This window comes from Bufo bufo, chromosome 3 (genome assembly GCF_905171765.1).
Source record: "Bufo bufo chromosome 3, aBufBuf1.1, whole genome shotgun sequence".
NCBI classification, from domain to species: Eukaryota; Metazoa; Chordata; class Amphibia; order Anura; family Bufonidae; genus Bufo; species Bufo bufo.
This window is the reverse complement of record NC_053391.1, coordinates 362,096,909-362,118,842: the sequence shown is the minus strand read 5'-3', so window position 1 is coordinate 362,118,842 and position 21,934 is coordinate 362,096,909. Positions and strand designations below refer to the sequence as shown.

General features: G+C 44.4%; 1 protein-coding gene across 1 annotated transcript in view; it reads right to left on the bottom strand.

The window, feature by feature from the left end:
* Positions 1 to 21,335, bottom strand: part of TINAGL1 (tubulointerstitial nephritis antigen like 1) — a 52,300-nt gene extending 30,965 nt beyond the window's left edge. Inside the window, exons 1-2 of the mRNA XM_040424532.1 lie at positions 21,191 to 21,335; positions 4,307 to 4,637 (exon numbers count right to left, since the gene is read on the bottom strand). Of these exons, the coding sequence (XP_040280466.1) occupies positions 4,307 to 4,613 (307 nt within the window). The 5' untranslated portion in view covers positions 4,614 to 4,637; positions 21,191 to 21,335. The remainder of the gene's footprint in view (positions 1 to 4,306; positions 4,638 to 21,190) is intronic.
* Positions 21,336 to 21,934: the final 599 nt, after the last annotated feature.

Sequence of the window (21,934 nt, the reverse complement as noted above, 5' to 3'; positions counted from 1 at the left end):
GAGCTGCAACATCACTGGAGTGCCCAAAAGCACAAGGTGTGCAATACTCAGAGACATGGCCAAGGTAAGAAAGGCTGAAAGACGACCACCACTGAACAAGACACACAAGCTGAAACGTCAAGACTGGGCCAAGAAATATCTCAAGACTGATTTTTCTAAGGTTTTATGGACTGATGAAATGAGAGTGAGTCTTGATGGGCCAGATGGATGGGCCCGTGGCTGGATTGGTAAAGGGCAGAGAGCTCCAGTCCGACTCAGACGCCAGCAAGGTGGAGGTGGAGTACTGGTTTGGGCTGGTATCATCAAAGATGAGCTTGTGGGGCCTTTTCGGGTTGAGGATGGAGTCAAGCTCAACTCCCAGTCCTACTGCCAGTTTCTGGAAGACACCTTCTTCAAGCAGTGGTACAGGAAGAAGTCTGCATCCTTCAAGAAAAACATGATTTTCATGCAGGACAATGCTCCATCACACGCGTCCAAGTACTCCACATCGTGGCTGGCAAGAAAGGGTATAAAAGAAGAAAATCTAATGACATGGCCTCCTTGTTCACCTGATCTGAACCCCATTCAGAACCTGTGGTCCATCATCAAATGTGAGATTTACAAGGAGGGAAAACAGTACACCTCTCTGAACAGTGTCTGGGAGGCTGTGGTTGCTGCTGCACGCAATGTTGATGGTGAACAGATCATAACACTGACAGAATCCATGGGTGGCAGGCTTTTGAGTGTCCTTGCAAAGAAAGGTGGCTATATTGGTCACTGATTTGTTTTTGTTTTGTTTTTGAATGTCAGAAATGTATATTTGTGAATGTTGAGATGTTATATTGGTTTCACTGGTAAAAATAAATAATTGAAATGGGTATATATTTGTTTTTTGTTAAGTTGCCTAATAATTATGCACAGTAATAGTCACCTGCACACACAGATATCCCCCTAAAATAGCTAAAACTAAAAACAAACTAAAAACTACTTCCAAAAATATTCAGCTTTGATATTAATGAGTTTTTTGGGTTCATTGAGAACATGGTTGTTGTTCAATAATAAAATTAATCCTCAAAAATACAACTTGCCTAATAATTCTGCACTCCCTGTACATAGCTTCATCTAGTCTCCAGACATCTCCTTAATGGCAACTTGGTAAATGTTTTGGCATTATGGGGGCACTCGGTTCCGGTTTATTTCACTTTATTTAATTTTTTTCTTACTTTTGTTTATGCATTTGAAACTCTCATGTTCGTCTTTTCAGTCCATTATGCGCTCTGGCACAGATGCTGTTATAATTAAAGTAGCTGTTGTTGCTTTCACTTTAGAGATGGTAGAGTGTATCACCATATACCTCAATATTTATCCTGAATGTTGGTCTAACAGATATAAGACGTTGTCGGATCTCTGTCAGTGCACGATATCTAGTTTAAATCTCCGTAATATCAACTAATGTCTTGTACTATGTATGTAAGGTCTCGATAAAATATGTTCATATTGGGTATATACTACTTGTGGAATTATATATTATTTTTGTTTTATTGTCACACAGTGTTTGATAAAGGTCTTACGACCGAAACATCACATTTTGTGGAGTTGCCCTGAAATAAAAAAGGCTGAACAGAATTTTTTCATTAGAGTGCTGTTGTTTTTTCTGTCATTATATGATTCTGGCTGGGAAGCCAGCACAACAAGCACCACCATAATATTAGACAAGAGTGCCACGCCTTGTCTGTACCAAGTACTGATGGAGTACAGTTAGTGTGAAGACACAACAGTTGCAGTACAATAATATATATTTCTAGCAGCAAATATAGTGAATGGATTAGAAACTGATGAGTAATTGAAACATAAAGTAGTTTGACAGTTGCATACATTTTCACTATACTATATTGAGTAAGAGTCATTTACATAAAGCCAGAAATCCCCTTTAAAGAGGTTCTCCGGGCTTTTAATATTGATGACCTATCCTCAGAACAGGTCTTCAATATCAGATCGGCGGGGGTTTCGGGTGTCGGATCAGCTGTATGAAGAGACAGCACGCGCAGTGAGATGTCATGTGCATCTGCCTATACAGGTGCCAGGTGTCAGATCCCCGCCGGTATGATATTGATGACCTATCCTGAGGAGTTTTTGTACCCGCTTCTTGGCATTAAACTCTAATGAGTTCAATAAGGCCTTAAAGAGGTTTTTTTCAACAATTCATGACCTATGCCTAGTATAGGTCATCAATAGCAGATTGGCAGGCATGTGGGGGGTCCCTCTGATCCTGATGACCTATCTTAGGGACAGTGATAGGTCATCAATTGTTACATCTTGGCGTACCCTCTAACTTGCATGGTATTTTACATTCCCATCCCTATACTCAGTGTCCAGGCACAGGATGATTAATTAGCCCTGGTCGGTCAGCATTGCAGGGGCCTAAATGCATTGGCCTAAGACATTTGACAGGTACATACTCAACAAATAACAATTCAAAGAGGAATGCAAGTGCAGACAGGGGACACCTTGTCCATTAATATCATCATTCTTAGCTCTGGTCAGCTCTTCAGCATACATGCGTGTACATGCCTAGCTCAAGAATTCATAATCGTGAAGAACTGTCTTTAAGATGTATTACAATAGCGGGCACATCACCCTTTTTCTTACAATCTCATTATTTCAATGTAAAAAGTTGAGTAATATCACTGCTTCACTGTTTCATATTGTTCCCTTCATTCCTATACATACATGTATGCGGACTTACAGATATGTAATCTCGCACAATGCATTTCCCTCTAGTAATGGGAATCCAGCATTTTTGTGTGAATTACTAATTATGGTGTGACGAAATGGTTCACATTTATTAAGAGAGTGCACCTAGATGTTGTCATAAATTGCTTCAAAATTTAGTGCAAATTAGAGCATTTTGGTGCAATTTGGCTCATCTAGTTTTAGAGAATTCCACTGTGTCTAGCCTGCCACAGGGATATGGCTTAAAGGGATTGTCCAGCCGTTGATATTGATGACTTATCGTCAGGCTAGATCATCAATATCATGAAACCGTACAATCCCTTTAAATGTTGTAGGAAGGCGCAAGGGTCCGTCATTGATGGTAGGTATGTGTCACCGAGGTTCCTGGACTCGGTGGAGTAAGAGCCAGTTTTCATGTGTCAGCAGCAGTTGCTGTTTGACACCTTGCTATTTAATATAGCTGTGATAGCTGATCCGGGACAGCTCTTACTAGGAGTAGTCAAGGTGCTGGGTGGGTGACTACTCCCCATGTTCCAGGCCGGGTCTTGACTGGCCTATATAAAAAACCTAGCCAGCAGTGTCAGCTGGTGGTAATTACCTCTCTTTTTGACAGTGGAGCTCTGGCAATCGCTGGATTGAGATCTGAGCCGTGTGCTTGGGAGGTCTTCTCTTTCCTGAGCAATGCCGATCGGGTGTGAACTAACACCCAGGATAACAGGTGACTGTGTTGCTGTATGAACTGTCTAGGTGTGAACAAACACCATAACTGCCAATGGACTGTCGTACTGTTTTGTTGCCATAAGTGTGAATAAAACACTGAAGTTTTTGAGTTACAAACTGGTCTTTGCCTCTATACTGCGTCCGCTTGTCCTGTCTACCAGAACGAATCCCCACAATGTGTAATTAATTTAACTTTCAGCTTCCGATCCTTACTGGCTGTGAATTGGCCCAAGTAACTCAATAATAACATTGATCAGCTGACATATGTATTGAGCGGGGACAGCTGATGACCTAATAGCTGCAGGCTATACCTGTGTGCGAGGTACTGAGCTTAGTGGATACACACGAGTGAACACCACCAGGTGTATCTCCATCTCCTCCACCTTCCCTTCCATAATAATCCCTTCCCACCCAAAAAGGGGTCTACACCCTGGAAGATCGGTTTCATGTGCCTGTTATGGAAATATAGGGCATTCTCCAGATGAATTGTATTTTAAGTAGTTAATAAAGATTTCAGTTTTGAGCGGCTCTTGTTCAGGCATTGACCCAATTGGTGTGTGAAATGCAAGCAGCATATTCATTTATCGGTGCCACTGGCTAGTGAAGAAGCCAAAGGCATCCTAGTCCCTTCATTCTTGTGATCGGTGGCAATCCCAGAGGATGGCCTCCACGTGTCATAGCTTCTCCTAGTAATGTGTCATGACACTTTTAGGCCCCTTAGCAGTGAATGTGGGTTTTAAAATGATCAGTATCTCAGAATTATAATGTGAGCTATAATCCCCCTCTCAATGATTTATAGTCCACCATTTTAAACACATATATCCAAATTCTATTTGTTTTCACACTGAACGATATTCCTGGATGTGTCACTCACCTCTGTCGTAGTTTACTGGGGGGCTAATACCCAAGCAGAAGCCCCAGAAGTCAGGACAGCAATCTGACACAGTTCTGTTGCAGAAGAGATCACAGTAGCAGATAGTATCCAAGTATGGCACAGTGCAGGCGTCATCTCTGCCTGGGCAACAAGAATCTCTCTGTTGGCAATATGAACCCGCTGCATCTCTTATGCCAAGGGTGTGCAGCCCTGGAGACAGCTCACGTTTTGTACGAGACCTCAGAGCAGAGACATTGCTGCTCACCCCTAAGAAGGAGAAAACTAGAGCCAGCAGAATCAGCTTCATCCTTTGATATTGCTGTGGAAGGTCCTGTAAAGACATGATTGACAGGAAGGTTACATTAATAATACTGTCTGGAATAGAATGTAATTAGCACTAAACTGCATTCGTATGCTATAGTAGCAGCCTATGGTCTGGTATATTGCACCTTTTCAGTGGCAAACTCTGCAGGTGGTGAGACATGAATGTCAATGCTGTATTATTACGTTATCCGCTAACTGTATTTGAAGCTGGCCATACACATGAGATAAATTGTGGCCGAACACGGCAATTAAGCTTGGACCAGCCAGCCATCTAATGTGTACGGGGTCCGGCATATGCTGGGGGGAGATAAGGATCGGGCAGTTGGATTTCGACTGCTCCATCCTTTAGTTCTCAAGGAGATAAGCTGTTGGCATGCTGTAAGAGTCTGGCAGCAGCTTTCTCCACGTTCAGGACGTCAAGCAGGTGCCGACAGCTATCTAATGTGTATGACCTAAAGGTAATGTAAACTTCATGGGTAAAGTTCCAGACACTTATACATCTTGTGGTTTTGGTTATGGAAACAAAAACCTGTATGAAAATTAAAATTAGGTTAGGATGTCTTCATGCTGCGTTTCCAGTGTCCATCAGACATATAAGTCAAGATGATTCTTCCATATACTGTCCATTGTCTCCCATCTAAAGCTATATGCACACGACCGTTGTGTGTTTTGCGGTCCGCAAAACACGGATGGCGTCCGTGTGCATTCCGCAATTTGCGGAATGGCACGGACAGCCATTGATATAACTGCCTATTCTTGTCCTCAAAACGGACAAGAATAGGACAGGTTATATTATTTTTGCGGACCACGGAACGGAGCAACAGATGCGGACAGCACACGACAGTTGTGTGTTTTGCAGTTGGCAAATTGTGGATCCGCAAAACACGGATGGCGTCTGTTCAGCACGGACAGCCATTAAAATAACTGCCTATTTTTGTCCGGACAAGAATAGGACAGGTTATATTTTTTTTTTACGGACCACAGAACGGAGCAATGGATTGAAGTGAATGGGTCCGCATTCAAGCCGCAAAAACTGCGGCTCGGATGCGGACCAAAACAACGGCCGTGTGCATGTAGCCTAAAAGAAATATATATATACAGTTGCAAGAAAAAGTATGTGAACCTTTTGGAATGATATGGATTTCTGCACAAATTGGTCATAAAATGTGATCTGATCTTCATCTAAGTCACAACAATAGACAATCACAGTCCAGTCTGCTTAAACTAATAAGGCTACGTTCACATCACCGTTCTGCCTTTCCGTTCTCCTGCTCAGTTTAGGAGCAGGAGAATGCAAAGGAGGGAAAAGGCACATAACTGACGCCAAACTGAGTCAAGATTATAATGGGGTCCGTTATGTTTCTGCTCAGAAGATGATTTTTAAGCGGAGACAAAAGTCCTGCATGCACAACTTTTGTCTCCGCTTAAAAATCATCTTCTGAGCGGAAACATAACGGACCCCATTATAGTCTATGGGATCCTTAAGCTCCGTTTGACTCAGTTTGGCGTCAGTTATGTGCCTTTTCCGTCCTTTCCGTTCTCCTGCTCCTAAACGGAGCAGGAGAACGGAAAGGCAGAACGGTGATGTGAATGAAGCCTAACACACAAAGAATTAAATGTTACCATGTTTTTATTGAACACACCATGTAAACGTTCACATTGCACGGTGGAAAAAGTATGTGAACCCTTGGATTTAATAACTGGTTGAACCTCCTTTGGCAGCAATAACTTCAACCAAACGTTTCCTGTAGTTGCAGATCAGACGTGCACAACGGTCAGGAGTAATTCTTGACCATTCCTCTTTACAAAACTGTTTCAGTTCAGCAATATTCTTGGGATGTCTGGTGTGAATTGCTTTCTTGAGGTCATGCCACAGCATCTCAATCGGGTTGAGGTCAGGACTCTGACTGGGCCACTCCAGAAGGCGTATTTTCTTCTGTTTAAGCCATTCTGTTGTTGATTTACTTCTATGCTTTGGGTCGTTGTCCTGTTGCAACACCCATCTTCTGTTGGGCTTCAGCTGGTGGACAGATGGCCTTAAGTTCTCCTGAAAAATGTCTTGATAAACTTGGGAATTCATTTTTCTTTCGATGATAGCAATCCGTCCAGGCCCTGATGCAGCAAAGCAGCACCAAACCATGATGCCCCCACCACCATACTTCACAGTTGGGATGAGATTTTGATGTTGGTGTGCTGTGCCTCTTTTTCTCCACACATAGTGTTGTGTGTTTCTTCCAAACAACTCAACTTTGGTTTCATCTGTCCACAGAATATTTTGCCAGTACTGCTGTGGAACATCCAGGTGCTCTTGTGCAAACTGTAAACATGCAGCAATGTTTTTTTGGACAGCAGTGGCTTCCTCTGTAGTATCCTCCCATGAAATCCATTCTTGTTTAGTGTTTTACGTATCGTAGATTCGCTAACAGGGATGTTAGCATATGCCAGAGACTTTTGTAAGTCTTTAGCTGACACTCTAGGATTCTTCTTCACCTCATTGAGCAGTCTGCGCTGTGCTCTTGCAGTCATCTTTACAGGACAGCCACTCCTAGAGAGAGTAGCAGCGGTGCTGAACTTTCTCCATTTATAGACAATTTGTCTTACCGTGGACTGATGAACAGCAAGGCTTTTGGAGATACTTTTATAACCCTTTCCAGCTTTATGCAAGTCAACAATTCTTAATCGTAGGTCTTCTGAGAGCTCTTTTGTGTGAGGCACCATTCACATCAGGCAATGCTTCTTGTAAAAAACAAACCCAGAACTGGTGTGTGTTTTTTATAGGGCAGGGCAGCTGTAACCAACACCTCCAATCTCATCTCATTGATTGGACTCCAGTTGGCTGACACTCGCTCTTGGAGATATCATTAGTCTAGGGGTTCACATACTTTTTCCACCTGCACTGTGAATGTTTACATGGTGTGTTCAATAAAAACATGGTAACATTTAATTATTTGTGTGTTATTAGTTTAAGCAGACTGTGATTGTCTATTGTTGTGACTTAGATGAAGATCAGATCACATTTTGTGACTAATTTGTGCAGAAATCCATATCATTCCAAGGGGGTTCACATACTTTTTCTTGCAACTGTATATACTGCACGGTATACTGTTTTTTGCTGGATGTATCTGTATAGAATAGTGCAGTCGACTATGCTACTCTAAACAGCAATAGAAACTGCATACTTATATATTCCAGCCTGGCGGAGTTCTTGGACTCTGTCAGGTACAGGTGGGTCTATGGATGGGTTTGACATATGCACCCATATAATTTCTTGAATTTGTCCAGGAACCCAAGACATGATTTTAGCATGGGTGCAAAAGTATCTCACTTCAAAAAGAAGTCCACCCGGGACTGAAAAACGGCAAATAAATCTTTTCCTCATGCTGCAAAAAAAATAAAAAATGCAGCAGAAATCAATTTGTGGTGCAGATTTTAAATCCACTGCATGTCAATGAAGATTGCGGATTTCATGTTTTCCAATGCAAAGGGTGAAATCTACTGCAACCCCACAGTAAAATCTGTCACATATCTGCATGAAATTCATGCGCATTTTGCTGCGGCTCTGAAGTGTAAATCTTATTTCTGCAGAAAGTTCCCCTGAGCAGAATGCAGACAGATCGGATAAAGGCATGCAGTACATGTGGATGTGACAGGAGAGGTCTTAGAATGTAAGGAATGAGGAGGCAATGGCCAGCTGCAGGGCAGGACCTTCAGTAGAAAGTGGCATGTACAGGCAACTCAGGCCACTGCACCTAAGCAGGTATGAAACACGTCACATTCCGACACCGTCCCCTCTTTTTGTTAGTTTGTTCATATGACATATTTTAAGTTGCATAATGTAATTTCCACTATAAATGAATACTACAATGAAAATTCCTCTTCAATGAGACACCCCCCATTTCTACTAATTACCCAATGCTATGCGTATATTAGCCTCTCGATCCACCCTCTAGAAGACCATTTATACCATCTGACATGGTTGTCTCAAAGAGGTTCGACTGTGCACCATGGTCAGAGATCTGTAGGCTGGACACTATCAAGACCCTATATGGGAAATAACAGAAATATAACAAAAATGAGACGTCATGTTGGTCCAGTTTTTCGTGTAAGATAGAGCTTTGCACGCTGAGAGTCTGAGCACAGACCTGGGTGGACAGGAAAGTGCAGAGATAAGAAGCTGAATGCTTCCTAGGCAGAAGAATGTGCTTATATTGTAGGTGAACACCGGCAATATTTATTTTAGTGCAACGTGACCTTGAAGGAAGCGGATGGTGACATTTTATAGGGAAATTACAGGTTCACGTGCCCAGCTATTTAACCCTTCCGGCTAACACTTAAATGTGGCAGAAATAAACAAGCACATGTCATCAGGTTCCTTGAAATAGAATGAAATTAACCCTTACCACATTTCACTTCGTCCTCCCCATTCTTGCCTGTTCCTCTTTTTAATGTGTTGTGTTTGGCGAGCCGCGGCAAACGGGGTTATAGGCAAACATCTGCAGTGATCCTTGTTGGCAAGATATTGATGCCGAAACAGGGGCAGCATTGTGAAATCATGCACTACTCCCTGGCGCTATCATAAGGAGTCAGAGAGGGTATATTACGGGGCGGTAGGAGAAGTGAGGCTCTGACTGCGTGCTCACATAGAAGGGACCTGTTCAGGGGTGTAGCTATAGGGGAAGAGGCTGCTTTGGGGTTCAGACTCAGGAGGAAGACTAAAAGCTCAACAGTATTATACTATGACATTATGTACTGTCACACTGTAGGCTGTGAAGATTCCCAGAGTGAATGGGCTGGTGAGATACAAGGGCAAACCCCTGACACATTACTCTCCCCTGGAATGCCAAGTTGTGTGAAAGGGTTATTGTTTGTAACCTGGCAAGTGTTGAGTCTATAAATTATTTTTACGACATTCATGTTATTTTGTAACTTAAAGGGGTTATTCCAATTAAAATCAGACATCATATAGAACACGACAATCTCTTTCTAACAAAGCTATAACCAGCCCTGTACCTCACATGGATCCAGAGATCTCCACATTTATTGTTCTGCTAGATTTATATCAAGCTGACAGCTCAAAGGGAGTGTACTTTCTCAGAGGGCGTGTCTTTCTTTGTAGCTGTTCTCCTATCACAGCTCCAGAGGCGTGTCCATGCTCTCCCAATCACAGCTCAGGAGGCAGTTAAAGGATGAAACTGAGCATGTGCGGCCATCTCAGTATGTAGGACAAAGAAATAATAAAAAAACAAACAGCAGGTGGCGCTATACAGATACATTTTATCAAATAACTCAGTGACTATACTAAATGTTTATTACATGTAATTACAAAAGTATTCAGATCCAGGTGCTGGTTTGGAAATTGTAGAATATTTTTCATGGGACAGCGCCATTAAGTGAACGCCTGTGTGGTCCTTTAAGACTATGAACACCTTCGGGCAGTACTTTTTATTGCAGTTTACTTATTTTGGACTAAAAATATATATTTTAATTTTCTTCTACAGCTTTCACTTTAAACAGGACCTGTTTGCCTGTTTTATTAACTACATGTATTCCCCATGTAATAACAATTCTGGAGGATCTATTCTTCTGACTCTATGTTGTGCCATTCCTTTATTATTTTTACTAGAAGTTATAAGTAAATTGCTAGTAGTCTGCAAAAAGGGTACAGAGGGGTTTTAACAAGTTGGGGGGTGTCCCTGCACAGACTCACTCTATCCAGTTAGTGCTCCCATTGTCAGACGGTGCAAGTACACCCCCCAACTTATTATCACCCCTCTGTACCCTTACTACAGACTGCTAGTAATTAATTCATAACTTCTAGCATAGGCGTGCGCGGGGTGTGCCGGGTATGCCTGGGCACACCCTAATAGGTTCGTCACCTCCGTGCTCACTGCCCGATTCCCGTCTGTTATGCTGGCTGCTGCCGCCCGCCACACTGTAAATAAATTTACAATACCTGGCTGTGGGCTGCCGGCGGGCGGCGGCTAGTATTCACATAGGGCTGCGGAGTCCTGGACCCAGTGGAGGCAGAGAGGGAGCCGTATGGTGCGTGCCGTGCGGCACAGGCGGAGTTGACGTCACGCTGCATCTGTGTGCCTCGCGCACCTGCTAGCTGGTGAGGTGAGGGCATATAAAAAAAGAAGTATGTACCATTGTACCCCCCTGTCCCACAGTGCTACGCCTCCTCTGTTGTCCCCTGTATATTATACAGGGGTAATATAACTAAGGAGTATCAGGGGACATTATTATACAGGGGTAATATAACTGAGGAGGGCTATCAGGGGACATTATATTACCCCTGTATAATGTCCTTGATAGCCCTCCTCAGTTATATTACCCCTGTATAATGTACTCTGATACCCCTTAGTTATATTACCCCCTGTATAATTTACCCTGATACCCCTCAGTTATATTACCCCCTGTATAATGTCCCCTGATAGCCCTCCTCAGTCATATGTCATCAACAGGTCCCCCATAACAGTATGTCATCCACAGATGCCCCCATATCAGTGTGTCATCCACAGATCCCCATAACAGTGTGTCATCCACAGATCCCCCATAACAGTGTGTCATCCACAGATCCCCCATAACAGTGTGTCATCCACAGATCCCCCATAACTGTGTGTCATCCACAGATCCTCCATAACAATGCGTCATCCACAGATCCCCCATAACAATGTGTCATCCACAGATCCCCCATAACAGTGCACCTGCGCACTGAGGAGAGACTAAAAGGAGGGGAAGATCCGCGGAAGCAAGCAGAGGACAGCACAGCAGACGACTGAATAGCTTCTTTTGTAAGTAAATTATTTTATTATAGTGCTGAAATTGCTTTAAAGGAAACCTGTCACCGGGATTTTGTGTATAGAGCTGAGGACATGGGTTACTAGATCGCCACTAGCACATCCGCAATATCCAGTCCCCATAGCTCTGTGTGCTTTTATTGTGTAAAAAAAATGATTTGATACATATGCAAATTAACCTAAGATGAGTTCTGTCTGAGATGAGTCAGGGACAGGACTCATCTCAGGTTCATTTGCATATGGATTAAATCGGGTTTTTTAAACAATAAAAGCACACAGAGCTATGGGGACTGGGTATTGCAGATGTGCTAGCGGCGATCGAGCAACCCATGTCCTCAGCTCTATACACAAAATCCCGGTAACAGGTTCCCTTTAAACTCTGAAGAAAAGTTTTGGAGAGTGTTTCTCTCTTTCTCAGGTCTGAAGCAATACCGAGGAAGAAAGGAAAACTCTTGAAAGCTTGTCTTTTAAGTATTAGGATAGTACAATAAAAAGGTAAAAAGGGAGCTCTGCGTATCACAGTACTCTCGTATTTTGTAATCTTATTTATATATACTTATTTAGTTTTTTTCAGTAGTATGATTAAGTGGTGAAAATTATTAGTGCCCCCCATTTTTGACTGTAGTATCTTTTTTGCCCCCCCCCCCCCCTATATATTGTTCTTAGAGTCGCCACTGCGCAGAGGCGGAGTCACGGCAACGTTAGGGTGAGGATAGGTCATCAATATAAAAACTGTGCACAATCCCTTTAAGTTACTAAATGAAACATAACCAGTAGCAGTCGAGGAAAAACTTGAAACCAGCAATGCAGAAATGAAAATTAAGAAATAGTTTGAAAGGCCTTTCTTCTTACTCTGGCGTGCACATTCACATCACACAACTGGTTGATCAAAGCACCTGTTTAAGGATCGAGGATCAGAAGAGAAACAAATTAGTTCATTTCTTGAGATTTTCCTCTACTAGCAATGGAACAATAATATACGGTACTTGACTTTTGTTTTGCCAGAATTATATAAGATATGCCAGTGAAAGTTCAATTACTTCCAAAGGCCCTTTCAAATGAGAAACTGAAAGTTATTTGCTTAATTAAGGTCCTGGGTTTTGAATCAAGGATACTTTCTTGGCTGGTTTCTTCAAAAGACTATGTGGCAGGACTACACATGGATTCCTCAGGTACACATACAAGCGTTTCAGCATTTTAGCCAGTACATATTATCACAACTATATCTTAGCATACTCCGTCAGCTCTGCATACTGCACCTGGACCTCCAGTGGTCCTTGCTGCACAATGTACTCGAAGGTCCTTTAGGCACCCTCCTATTCAGGACCATCATCTAGCTACAAAGAGTGCCTCTCGCTGTACCCTGGCACCACCCAACTGATTTCAATGAGAACAGATTACAGCAAGTTTCCAGGGCTCCCAACAGCGGGAAACCCTGACATCAACTTTCCCTCTGGGGACCTCTTTAACAAAACGAGATTGCCAAAGAGGACAATTGTAACATCCTAAAGAGAACCTATGCTCTGCCTTCTTGGTGTCAGCAATACGTCTAGGGATAAATACCTCGGTACATGCACATCTGATGGAGAATTACTGTTTTTTTTTTTAAGTTAGATTCATATGAATGCAACAGAAAAAAAATCCGTGTGACAATGAAAAGCGGGCCATACACTTGAGACAATGATCGGCCGCATTGTGGCCAATCAGTCATCCACAGGATTGTCCGTAGGAATGATCTCACCAGCAACATGCCAGACTAAACTAGTTGGTTTTTCAAACCAAAGTCAGCCAAAATGGCCAACTTTTGTCTCATGTGTATGGCCAGCCTAATTGTAAAGCCTGTTCTAGAAAATCCTTAGGATACAGAAAATGTGTCCACCAGTGCCACCAGTAACAGACTGGGAAATACTAGTGAGATGTGTTTCAGCAGGTAGGACTATTTACTGATTCTATCTGCCAGGAAATTGATTACAGTAAGAAGGTATTTAAGAAATTCTTTATTTTGACGTGAGTGGGTGGCTTAAAAAAGCATCCAGCTCTGTAGTGACGTATCTGTGTAGGAGATATACCTGTGCAAGCGCTGCGGAGGATTCAGAGATCCCCTCAAGGCTGTGGTATCAGGATTAGCTAAGTAAACATACAAACATGCGGTAAAACCATTTCTACAGTCAGGAGGTGACTAGATGACAAGACTGACATCTTATTCCAGGAATGTCTGGCACCTTCGCAGTGAAGCGCTCCTTGCCCCATGTGCATGTTACACATTAACACTTGGGAGGATTATGGTTCCTTCACTGAACAAACAAAGGGAAAGATTCTTACAGGGTTTCCATTACAGGCAACTTAACAAATATTAGGATTGATGGTTGTGCACTGTAACAGTGATTGTACAGTACTGTATAAATACAAATATATCATGCCAGTCTCTAGCATCTGGAATTAGAAGACAATGCCAATAAAAAGCAAATAGTCGGATAAAACACTGCCTCGTTTGGTGCACTTGATACATACGGGCTATGCCACCCAGGCCCAACATAAACCATGCCTGACCTGGCCGGCTTGCCTACTGCCCACAGGTACAATGTCACCTCTGCCAGGATGTGCCAACCTATTGAGATACCTAGTGGACTGGAATAGTGATGGAAGTGGTAAAAAGCGTCGCAGAGGAGAACATTATTCTTCCCTGTCCTCATACTCTTGCACCATTTCTCTTTAATAACGGGACATTTTTTAGGACAAGGTAGGTCACTCCAATAGGCAGCCACATGGGGCCAGATTTATCATTAAAATTTAGTAATTGTATCTGCGCTATCACAATATGTCCTTTCTCTGTGAACTGCTGTGCACAGAGCCGCTGCTGAGTACCTAAAGGAAATTGGTTGCCTCGATCCACAAAATATATATATATCAAATACAAAGGTATGGTATCAGCGCTGGAAAAAAAAGAGACATGGGGTACAATCGAGTAATAAATACCTTCAGAAATGCTCCTAGTACAGGTTCAATCTTCATAGCACTAAACAGTGCGAGGTGGGTAGCAGTTCTTCGTGCTCTACTTCAAAAAAGGCGAGCGCCGCTCCGGCCGGCAGCTGGCGCGCGCACGAAGGAGCGTGTTGGTAAGGGAACCCGGGAGCGTAGCGCGTGACGTCACAGCTGTCGTACGGATACTTCCGAGGACCAAAAACCAACCTACGCGTTTCGAAGTCAGCAGACTTCTTCGTCAGTCCTGACGAAGCAACCGTCCCTGACGAAGAAGTCAGCTGACTTCGAAACGCGTAGTAGGCACACGTAGGTAGGCACACGTAGGCGCACACTATGACCTGACGCTGTACGCCGTCAGGTCACAATACACAGCGGGACCTGGAAGAAGCGATGGAGCGGCGAGTCCTGGATATGCGCCGCCATTCGTAGCAAGCAAGGCAAGTTTATTTATTTTTTTAACCCGTACAGTACCAGCTCCTGTGCCCGCCCGATCAGCTGCAGGGGTCCGGCAGTCACTGTAGCCAGACCCCTGCTGTATGCGCTGCCATTGGTGAAAACACAGATGCAGGCGCATTAACCCTAGATGTGCCACAGTCAGCGCTCACCGCGGCACGCGCAATGTCTGTGGAGGGAAGTGCCATTGGGTCCCCGCGCTGCTGTGAATCCGATGGCTTGGACGGCAGCCCGATGCCTTCCATAGGCATCGTGACTGCCATCCGTGTCAGCCTGTGAGATCTAGCCCCCTGGATCTCACAGGCAGCAAGCTGTACGTGTATTACTCAGTGTAACACACTTACAGCCAATGCATGACAATACAGATGTATTGTAATGCATTGTACAGGGGATCAGACCCCCAAAAGTTTAAGTCCCAGGGTGGGCCAAAAAATAAAGTAACAAAAAAAAATGTAAAAAAGTAAATTTTTACACAATCAAAAAAAGCATCCTTTTCGCACAATTATTTTAAAAAATAGGGAAAAAAAAAGAAAAGATGACATATTAGGTATCGCCGCATCCGTATCGACCGCCTCTATAAAAATATTACATGATCCACCCCATCAGGCGAACATAAAAAAAAGAAAAAAAAGGGCCAAAACAGCCAAGGGTCATCTTGCCTCACAAAAAGAGTAATACCAAGCGATCAAAAAGGTGTATGTATCCCAAAATGGTACCAATCAAACCATCATTTTATCCCTCAAAAAATGAGCCCCTAACTAAGACAATCGGCCCAAAAAAATAAATAAATATGGGGCTCAGAAAATGGCAACACAAAAACAATATTTTATTCTGTTCAAAAAGGCTTTCACTGTGTAAAACTTAAGGGAGTCTGTCACCAGAATTTTCCCTTATACACTGCTTACATAGTACTGTAGCATAACTATAGATGAGTCAAATGTACTTTTGTCCTTTTGTTTTGATGTTCACCAGGGGCAAAAACGCAGTTTTATTCATATGTAAATGAGGGCTTGCAAGTGCCCAGGGGCGGCGTTGGGGCTGTAAGTGCCCAGGCCACTCTGCCTTCTTCTCACATAACCCCTCCCCAGCCGGTTGCTTGGCCCGCCCTCCCGCGTCATCCAGTGTACTGGCTGAGATCCCGACGGCGCATGCGCACTGCATTGAACAATGCTGCTGCCCACAATGGCCATCACAGTGCGCATGCGCCGGCGGGATCTCGGCCAGTACGGGGTATGATTGGAGTCTGATCGGGACTGGGGATCTTATGGGAGTTGATCTGAGGCTGATGGGGGTCCATCTGATTAGGACTGGGGAGTCCCATCTGAAGCTGATTGGGGGTGTGATCTAAGTCTGATGGGGGCTGAGGGGTCTCATGGGAGGCTGATCTGAGGCTATTGGAGGATGGAGGGCTGAGGGGTCTGATTTGAGGCTGATGGAGGTTGAGGGGTTTGACTGAGGCTGAAGGAGCTTGGGGGTCTGATTTGAAGGTCTGATGGAAAATATATTTTTTCTTATTTTCCTCAAAATCCTAGGTGCGTCTTATAGTCCGAAAAATACGGTAACTGAATTCCACTTGTATAAACTGCATGGCCAATAACCACGTCACTAAACCACAGCAATCACGGTGAAACCAAATGCCTTTTCAACAGCGTTTTTTACCGTATGCTCAGAATCATTTTATGTAGCTACTGTATACCCTCAAAAGGCAGCTTTAGCTGAACTAATAGGAGATGTAAGCACCAAACGTGCCTAGGACAGCATAAACCCAAAATACAGCCCTATCACTAATAGTTTTGCATGTGCCACCAATATAAATAGTATGCATCCATTTTTGTCTGTGGTGACCAGACATGACAAGTTCTAGTTCCCCACAAAACTCCATGAAGACTATAGACAGTGTTTTGCATTCTTTTCTTCCTATCTGCAGCCGAAGGATGACATTGTTGCTGAAAACAGGAACTGATAACGGATTGGAAATTAGTGTACTTCATGTCAAGTACTTCAGGGTCATAAAAAAAAAAGTGTTGTAATGACAGTCGAAGGTCCCACCCAACATGGGATGATCTTAGGTCATTTATTACATTTCCAGATGCACAATCTCTTCAAAAAAGCTAACTATGAGCAAGTAATGAACCTGTCATCACATCAATGCTTTTTTCAGTAGCGCCCTCACACTTTGAAACTGTGCCTGATATGAGCTAAATGTTGGGCCTGGAGCCCACCCATCTTACTGACATGCCCCTAGCTTGGCCACATCTTCACCGGCCTGTCTAGGGGCACGTCATTTAATGTTCATCGCCAAATTACTAAAGTGAATTGCATACTACAGGCGATTACGCTTTACATTTGGTTGTGCCATGTTTCCACATACGTCAAACATGGTTGAAGTTGCATGAGATTAGAAAAACATGGCTGCCTTCTTCAGTGGACTTCCGATCCCTATCTGTCAACTCAGGCACAGACGGGGTGCATGTGCACAGCCAATAACTGGCCTCTGCAGTGACATGTCCTTCACTATTGGATCACATGCCACTTGGGGACACGTCACTGCTGAGGCCACTCATTGGCTGCAGTGGCAAATGTGACCGTGCCCATGGAGAAATTGACTAGTGAACAAAGCCAGGGAGTCGGAACGACATGTCAGAGGGAGGAGTGTATGGATTTCTTCACTGGAAACGCTGGTTGGGGGGCAAAGTTTAAAAGAAAAAACCTGGACCAGCCCTTCATAGTTCAACATCAGTGACTGGAAACAACGCAATCAATTTGACTCCTGTAATTCTGAGCCATAAAACTGTCGATATGCTGGAACGTGCAAGACACGAATCACACTAATCACCAACGTGAGCGGACATCACCATTGTGCCTGTACTTATTGATTCCATTCGACATATTTTAAAAAGCAGTTATGAAATACCATGAAATAGAAGTGAATTATAAGTTGTAATAACCTGATAACATCATGTTTTATAACTACAGTATAATTACAGTGAAGATAATTCTAAGTCAGGTTCAGGTCAGGTCCAAGCTGAAGTAATCAAGATGCCGCATTCCTTAGATGCATGGGTTAAATATGGGCGAATGACTTGAATACATAGGGTACTATGACCCCACAATGTGCAAGTCACGCCCAGCCGCAGAAGCCAAGTTTAAAACCGTGTGGCCAATGGTTGTTGTACTACACTGCCTGTCCAAAAAGAAAGTCGCCACCTGGATTTAACTAAGCAAATAGTTATGAGCCTCCTATTGGATAATTACTGCATGGGCGATTATCTTTCAGCTGGCAACAAGTTATTTAACCCCAACTGGTGCAATGAGTTGCTTCTCATTTCTTAAACAACCATGTCGAAAGACACATCCCGTGGTCGTGGTGGTGGCCAGTGCGGCCCCCCCTCCCTTCTTCCCCAGTATTAAATTAATTGGTGGCCAGTGCGGCCCCCCCTCCCTCCCTCCCCAGTATTAAATTCATTGGTGGCCAGTGAGGCCTCCCCTCTCCCCCCCTTCCTAATTAAAATCACTTATAGCACAGACCTGTCACTTACCAGTAGGAGGAGTGACCGGCCGGCCACAGACAGCGTAGGTAAGTATAATGCTTCTAAAATTGCTAAGTAACCATGGCAGCCAGGACTGCAGTAGCGTCCTGGCTGCCATGGTAACCAATCGGAGCCCCAGCGATTAAACTGGGACTCCGATCGGAACTCTCCGCTGCCACCAATGATGGGGGGAGGCGGGGAGGGGAGGCCGCACTGGCCACCAATGAATTTAATACTGGGGAGGGAGGGGGGGGGGGCCGCACTGGCCACCAATGAATTTAATACTGGGGAGGGAGGGGGGGTCGCACTGGCCACCAATGAATTTAATACTGGGGAGGGAGGGAGGGAGGGGGGGCCGCACTGGCCACCAATGAATTTAATACTGGGGAGGGAGGGGGGCCGCACTGGCCACCAATGAATTTAATACTGGGGAGGGAGGGGGGCCGCACTGGCCACCAATGAATTTAATACTGGGGAGGGAGGGGGGCCGCACTGGCCACCAATGAATTTAAAACTGGGGAGGGAGGGGGGTCTGGCCCCTGCTGCCTGGCAGCACCTGATCTTTTACAGGGGGCTATGATACGCACAATTAACCCCTCAGGTGCGGCACCTGAGGGGTTAATTGTGCGATCACAGCCCCCTGTAAGAGATCGGGTGCTGCCAGGCAGCAGGGGGCAGTTATTACACAGTTCTCAGTATATTCTAACTTGAAGCGTCCCCATCACTATGGGAACGCCTCTGTGTTAGAATATACTGTCGGATCGGAGTTTTCACGATCTAACTCAAATCCAATGGTATATTCTAACATAGAGGCGTTCCCATGGTGATGGGGACGCTTCAAGTTAAAATATACCATCGGATTGGAGAAAACTCAGATCCGATGGTATATTAATAGGGACTCCTGACTTTACATTGAAAGTCAATGGTGGACGGATCCGTTTGCAATTGCACCATATTGTGTCAACGTCAAACGGATCCGTCCCCATTGACTTGTATTGTAAGTCAGGACAGATCCGTTTGGCTCCGCACGGCCAGGCGGACACCAAAACGCTGCAAGCTGTGTTTTGGTGTCCGCCCTCAGAGCGTAATGGAGGCGGAACGGAGCCAAACTGATGCATTCTGAACGGATCCTTATCCATTCAGAATGCATTGGGGATGAACGGATCCGTTCGGGGCCGCTTGTGAGAGCCCTCAAACGGATCTCACAAGCGGAACCCCAAACGCAAGTGTGAAAGTAGCCTTATTCCATCAATGGATTCTTTCTTCCCTGATGGCACGGGCATATTCCAAGATGACAATGCCAGGATTCATTGGGCTCAAATTGTGAAAGAGTGGTTCAGGGAGCATGAGACATCATTTTCACACATGGATTGGCAACCACAGAGTTCAAACCTTAACCCCATTGAGAATCTTTTTCTTTTTTTTTTTTTTTTTTTTGATGGCGACTTTTTTTTTTGGACAGGCAGTGTATATATACACACAGGGTGACCCACGAAAAAGTAGCCTGCCTCTAATATCACCAAATCAAACTGCCTAATAATAAATCTGTCTTAGTTGCCCATAGCAACCAATCAGCGCTCAGCTTTCAGTTCCTACAGGGCTCTGATAAAATGAAAGCTGAGCTCTGATTGGTTGCTATGGACAACTAAGACAGATTTACTATCAGGCAGTTTGGTTCGGCGATATTGGAGGCGGGCTACTTTTTCATGGGTCACCCTGTATAAAAATCTAAATCTATGTCTAAAGACGGCATACTGTTATACAGCCTCCGGCTGGGTGATAAATCTGGCGCAGGGATAGACGATTTTCTCTGACTCTATATCAACTATTATTATGCAGATATTTACACCACAATTGTGGGGACAGATTGTACGGACGTTTACAAGCGCGCATACAGAGACAAGTGTGCACACAGTGTCGCGCGTTCCCGAAAGTCTATGTACGGGAACGCGCGACAAGCGCCCAAAAAAACGCTCCTGTACTTGTGTGAGCGTCGGGCGTTTTACAGCGCGATCGTACGCGCTGTAAAACGCCCAGGTGAGAACCATTCCCATAGGGAAGCATTGGTTTCTCCTTGTTGAGCGTTTTACAGCGCGTAGGAACGCGCTGTAAAACGCTCAGGTGTGAATTGAGCCTTAGCACTTTCTTCATGGCGTTGTTGTTCCCCCTATAGAGGTGATGTGAAGACGCCTGAAAAAACGCCAATAGATGCATTTTTTAAAGTAAATTATAAAATAAAAACGCCACCTAATTAACAAAAGCGCCAGTATCAAAGAAAAAAAAAAAAAACACTTGTGTGTCCTGCATTTCAGCTGACATCTGGAATGGTGATTTTGCTGCGAAAGCACAGCAAAATGGCGCTAGCAAAAAAAAACACCACTAAAACCGCAAAAGTCCATGCGGAGACATAGGTGACGGATAGCTCAGGATATGGTGATTTATCAAACACATAATAAAATGTGAAATAATAATGTATTTGTCACCGGACAACCTACTAGTCAAAGTTGTCCTACCTGTACATGGTGACCACTGTGATTTGTCCTCCCGGGACCCCTCAAGACATCATTTTACAAACCTGTCCTATAGATGGCACTGGGTGAGGGGAAGGCTTTTCTGGAATTATCTCCATTGTTAAAAAGGAATCATTGTGAAAGAAAAGCTGGTGACCAGGGATACTGTACGGCCACCTGTGGTCACCTGCTGCCAGAGTAGCGAAAGGGTTAACCCGTCCCAACTAAAAGACGACATCCAGGTAGAGGGTGACAAGTACAGGGCGTAGGTATGGGCAGCCTTACCTGGAGGTTCTCGGAGCACAGCGGGCGGTCGCTGAGGTAAGTGCGCACTTGTCGGGAGTTCGCCAAGGACTGTCCTTATGTATCAGGCTCCGGTAACTCCCACAATGCCTCAGTGCCAGGCGCGCCCTCCCCTCCCTGTCACCGTTATACTCTGTCACTTCTCGCCACACAGACGGTGACCCGAACGCCCCCTCAGTCCAGCGGGATTCCAGTACTATGTATGATAGTCCAAGGCAGCCATTCTGTCCAGCTCCCCTTCCCCTACAGAACCAGCGCCACTCTTATCCATGGACTGTGGAATTTACCTCAGGGCTCATAGACACTTTTTTTAGAGGACCCATTCCTTCATTGGGACAGCATATGGTGTACTGACCGCATCCATATGTCCGTTCTGCGGCATCTGAAAAATAGAACATATCCTAAGCTTGTCCGTTTCTGTAGAGGGCAGGGTGTTCTGTTCCGCAGAACGCACGCGGCTGATATCCGCGTTTTGGAGATCCGCAGTTTGCAGATCGGAAAACAGGCTATAGTTATGAGCTGAAATACTGGACCCCACCAGTGGACAAAGGGGGCGCTATTTCTGGGTGAAAAAGCAGACCGTTTTCTAATCCCAGCTACACCATTTAAACTTGCGCAGTTTGGGGGTCAAAATATATGCATTTATTAACTGTTTTTTTTTTTTACAGTGGTCTCACTCTGAGTCCCGCTTGGGTGAGGTGTGCCGCCATTACTGGGAGGGGAAAT